General features: G+C 36.8%; 1 protein-coding gene across 1 annotated transcript; it reads right to left on the reverse strand.

Moving 5' to 3' along the window:
- Positions 1 to 4518, reverse strand: LOC110705349 (cytoplasmic 60S subunit biogenesis factor REI1 homolog 1-like). Its single transcript, XM_021883194.1, has 5 exons — positions 4271 to 4518; positions 2378 to 2959; positions 2095 to 2264; positions 1015 to 1233; positions 1 to 383 (listed from the first exon to the last, which is right to left on the reverse strand). Exons 1-5 carry the CDS (start codon positions 4373 to 4375, stop codon positions 224 to 226), a joined length of 1236 nt encoding a protein of 411 aa, XP_021738886.1. The 5' UTR covers positions 4376 to 4518; the 3' UTR covers positions 1 to 223.
- Positions 4519 to 4759: the final 241 nt, after the last annotated feature.

A 4759-nucleotide genomic window follows, 5' to 3' on the forward strand; every position in this document is an offset into this window, starting at 1 on the left:
TAAACTGCAAAGTAATTTGTTGAAATTCCGGCAAATAACAAAACATACAGCATATGATTGACCAAAGGCAAACATATAAAAATTCCTCAATTATAGTCACTAATTAGTAGTACACTACCATTTTCAGAAGTCAGGAAAATACATATACCATTTTCAGGGTGTATAAATATTGAGCATTTTTAAATATAACCTTACAAAAGTAGGCCAAAGCAAACAAAAAAGCTTAATATGGAACATTATTGGGAAGATTCCGAATAACGTTGCTCTTCATACCCATCTTACTCCGCATGTGTTCTACTCCAGATCTGTTAATCTCCTTCAACACCTTCATCCTTATCATTCGATCCTTTGATTGCACAGTTGCTAGACCCATGCTCTTATACCTGAAATATAAATGGGAAAAAAAAAAAAAAAAAATTTATACATTGCAAGGGGTAGACTAAGTAGGGGTGAGCGTAGCAGGGTACCCTGTAAAAATATCAGGACCCGGAACCGGAACCTGTTGCAACAGGTTCCTAAGAATAGAGAACCGGAACCGGAACCTGCAGGTTCCGGTTCCTAAACAGGGTACCCTGTCTGTCAAAGTAAGTTTAATAGTTACTTGATAAATTGTGACAAATTTATTTTTTTTTAAAATAGATGATCACAATAAAAGCTTACAACTTTAGAATAGTACTTCAAATATAACAAACCAACACTAATTGTCTAGAATTCTTAATACCATATAGGTTCCGGTTTCATGTACCCTATAGGGAACCTGTACTAAGAGGGTACCCTACAGGTTTTAGATCCGAAATTTTATTACCCGGAACCGGAACCTGTTGCAACAGGTTCCTAATTTTATTACCCGGAACCTGATCGACAGGTTCCGGGTTTGGAACCTGCGGTTCCGAACAGGTTCCATATCAAGGTACCCTGAATTTTTGCTCACCCCTAAGACTAAGTACTAGTAGCGAACAGCACACTGTAATCTATGAAAATCTCAATTGGATACAAAGGTTTTGAAAGGCATACCTTGCAGCTAGCGCCAAAGAAATAGCCATATCATTCGCAGGAGCAGGGCGTGGGTTTTGCTTGTAGTAGCGCAAGAATTCTCGTGATCCAAGTGTCTTCGCAGATGCACCTTTATCAGTCCTGCTTTTGATGATGAGCTCAGCCCCGCCACTTCCAAGTTCAACTGAATTAGCTCCATCATCAACTGCAACAAGCTGTTTTCCATCTACATCCATGAAGCTACCAAAATCAAAGAAACCAAATCAGTACAAACATGAGAAAAAAACCAATAACAAAAAAAATAAAACTATGAGAGAACAGAATATTGGAGCAGTCTTTACTACACAGGATGGAATAAGTGGGATTCACTGGAAAGTAAAGTTGTAAGGGGTGGAAGCAACAAGGGGTGAACAAAAAAATAAGAAACTGTTAGGTAACCTGCGATACCATATACGGAGTAACAAAATTGGGAACTTGTTGCAACAGGTTACCAAAACAATTGGGTAACCAGTCAACACCGAATTCAATACTGGGTACAAGGAACCAGAACCAGAAAAAAAAAATGCTATTTACGCCCAAATCATAAAACAATATAAGCCCTAATCATAGAATAGTTTTATTTGTTTGTTTGGCAAAATTTTATCAAGTCAAGATAACGGCAGGGTTCCCTAAACCCGAACTGGTACCCATTGGTTCTCATTTTCCAATTCTGGGAAATTTGACTAAGTTTTCTGCATTGCTCACCCCTAGAAGCAACATGTTCCCTCACTACTCTCACTTAAGAACCCATCATTAAAAAAAACTTTGCACCTTAAAAAGAAAATCCATCATTTCTTGTCTTAGATCTCCCTAACTTCCACATGTATCCTTCACTGCACTAATTAAGTGAAAAAAACATTAGTCTTCACCAAAATTTTGTTTCCCCTACAATATTTCATCACCTGTAATTACTTATTTCTTGACTGATTCCAGCTTTACCTATTGTAGTTTTCTATTTCTAGACCTCAAAAACCCACTAGTCAACCTCAAGTGAAAAAAAAAAAAAAATGGGAAGCCCTTAGATTGGTATTAATTATAAACTAAAAATGATAGGATTAGTACCTGGTACTATAATCATAAAATTCTTCTAATTCCACCTCCTCTTCATCTCCTCCATCACCAAAACGAACTTTGCAGTGACTTTTTGCTTCCATGTGCTTCCGAACTGCCTCCAAGCTGCTAAATGGTTGACATCTCTCGTTGCAGTACAGGCACAAGAAATCCCTTTTCACCTAACAGAACAGAAAAATCAGAAGGGGCATGCATTAGAAGAAGTGGGGATATGATAGAGGATTTGCAAATCCACATCATTCCTTGCCATATGATAGTTTTAGTAACTTGATACCTTGATCCCAAGATATGCGAGGAACCCCTTTGGATCTTTCAAATACTCGATATCTGGAATGAAGAAACCGTGCTTTTTGTGCATATGAACCATACATTTTTCTATTGTTTGGTGCTTTAAGTCACACATAAAGCAACAAGTTGGGTCCAGGTCTTCAAACTCATCTTCTTCATCACTGTCAGAATCAACCACAGCAGCAGAATCCCCATTCATATTCATAGATGTAAGAGAATTTGTAGCCTCATCAATGATATCATCCTCAGAATCTACCTCCTCCCACTCACTTTCATCACTCTCCTCCATGTTCACATCTTTTCTAGGAGGAGGTTGAACTGGGGTACGACGTGTCAGTGGCCTAACTATGGCAGTGTTTTCATTTTGATTATTATCTCCAGAAAAAGCTCGCATGATGTGACTCTTTGATTTGAGATGCTGAGCATGAGCCTTAGAGCTTCTGTAACCCTTGCCACAAATTCTACAACTGTAGAGCATGGGGGCCTCATTTAACTTGCTCTTTTCCTCAGCAAGTGCAGATAGCCTTGCCAAAAATAGTGCTTCTGTTACCCCAGGAACCCCAGCAATCTGCAACATAAAATTAGAACACAATACAGAAGTAAAAATTAATTAAAAACTCTAAAGTATATTGCATGGAAAAAAAAAAAAAAGAAGAAGAAGAGCATCACTAAAAAGAAAACTAAATTGACGACATTGCAGTATAATTTCTTCTATCATAGACCTAGCACCTAGCCATCGAAAGCAAAGTTACATAGTAGCAATTGAAGAACCTAAGGAATGTAACCTCCCCTAAGAGCACTATGAAGATAATATAGCTACAGAATATTGCCTTAAGGAACCCCGCAACATGGCTCCTACCACCTTTCCAAAACAAACAAGCCTTTGGAAGGAAATGAAATCCCGGCTCATTACGTGACTATATATATTTTTTTTTTCTTTCTAGTAGGATAAAGGCTCACCCTATCGGGAATAAGGAAGAAATCCCTAAGATAAGAGTCATAAGACTGGTGAAAAAACGATCCATGGCTAACAGCTCCAACTCCTACTCTAATGATCAAGATATAAACATGATAAAAGACGCATTCTAAACTCTAGTACTTGAAAATCCAACTTCACAAACTACTTTGCCCAACAGTTATCATAAAACTTTTCTAGAACTATGATAATTCTTTGCAGCCTACTTAGCCAATCATTTATGTCGTGCTTATTCTGTTAATTTGGTTGTATTAACAAACGGTCACAGAAACTATGGCTGTGAGTTTACTCATTGGCTCATTGCCAAGGGGATTGCAGTGGGTTCTTGACAACCAGCGTAAGCTATGTCAGATCCACAAGATGGTTCATGCAGCCGACCCTGTGTCGTTGGGAATAATGCTATGGCGATGAAGCTTAATGATCAAGAGGCTCCAACAGGATTCGATGAATTATAAACTCACATAAGTCTAAGAAAGAAATACTCAAAATTAATCAATACAGACATACAGTAAAAACATTATTCTTATAAAATAACACACAAAACAGCCCAAACCCCAATAATCAGGGAAGTCCAAGCATAATTAATAAATTTCTGAACTTCAGCAAACATAGACAAATCCAAAAATTGCCGATTTATCAACCAAGTTTTGTTTGTCCCACAAACACGTCTAATTCTGGGTAATATGTTGTTGTTCACATAATATTCAATTAATTTAACCCTAGAAGAACCAGAAACACTCCAAACATGTTACAAATACACACAAATTGGTGAAATTCAATTACCCAAAAAACAAAAGGCAAATTAAGCAATAACCCACAAAAATTAATCAAAAACCCAAATAAAAAAGAGATATAAACAGAAGAAAAAACAAAAGTTTAAGAAATTCAGTGAATTATTGTTACCTTGCGTTTGAGGTTGTAACGGTGCCATTCAGATTTATAATGAAGCTTTTGTTCTACATCATCGTCGAATTCTTTGTTGCAAGCATTGCAGGAAAGCCCAGACATAATTATTTCGAATTCAATTTCCTGAGTTAGGGTTCTAAAATATGGGGTAAGCTCCTAAAATCTGTGATTTTTTCTAATGGTGGCCGCTTATTAGGAAAATAGGGAGTACTCTGTAATTGGGGTAAAGTAGGTATTTTAGGAGTGCGAAGGTTTACGACGGCTCAAAGCCTTATAGTCGGCGTATGAATATGTATTATACTACGTATTTGACATGTCCAGATTCAACTATTAAGCCCCGTTTGAACCTTACTTTTGATGAACTGAAATTATTTATACGAAAACAAAATTATATTTGTTGAATTTAAATTATTTTTATTGATTTTCTATGATAAATCTTCTTTAAGATAACTGAATTTTACTAAACTGGACTTGAGCAGTTTTAAA

This window comes from Chenopodium quinoa, unplaced genomic scaffold (genome assembly GCF_001683475.1).
Source record: "Chenopodium quinoa cultivar QQ74 unplaced genomic scaffold, ASM168347v1, whole genome shotgun sequence".
NCBI lineage: Eukaryota > Viridiplantae > Streptophyta > Magnoliopsida > Caryophyllales > Amaranthaceae > Chenopodium > Chenopodium quinoa.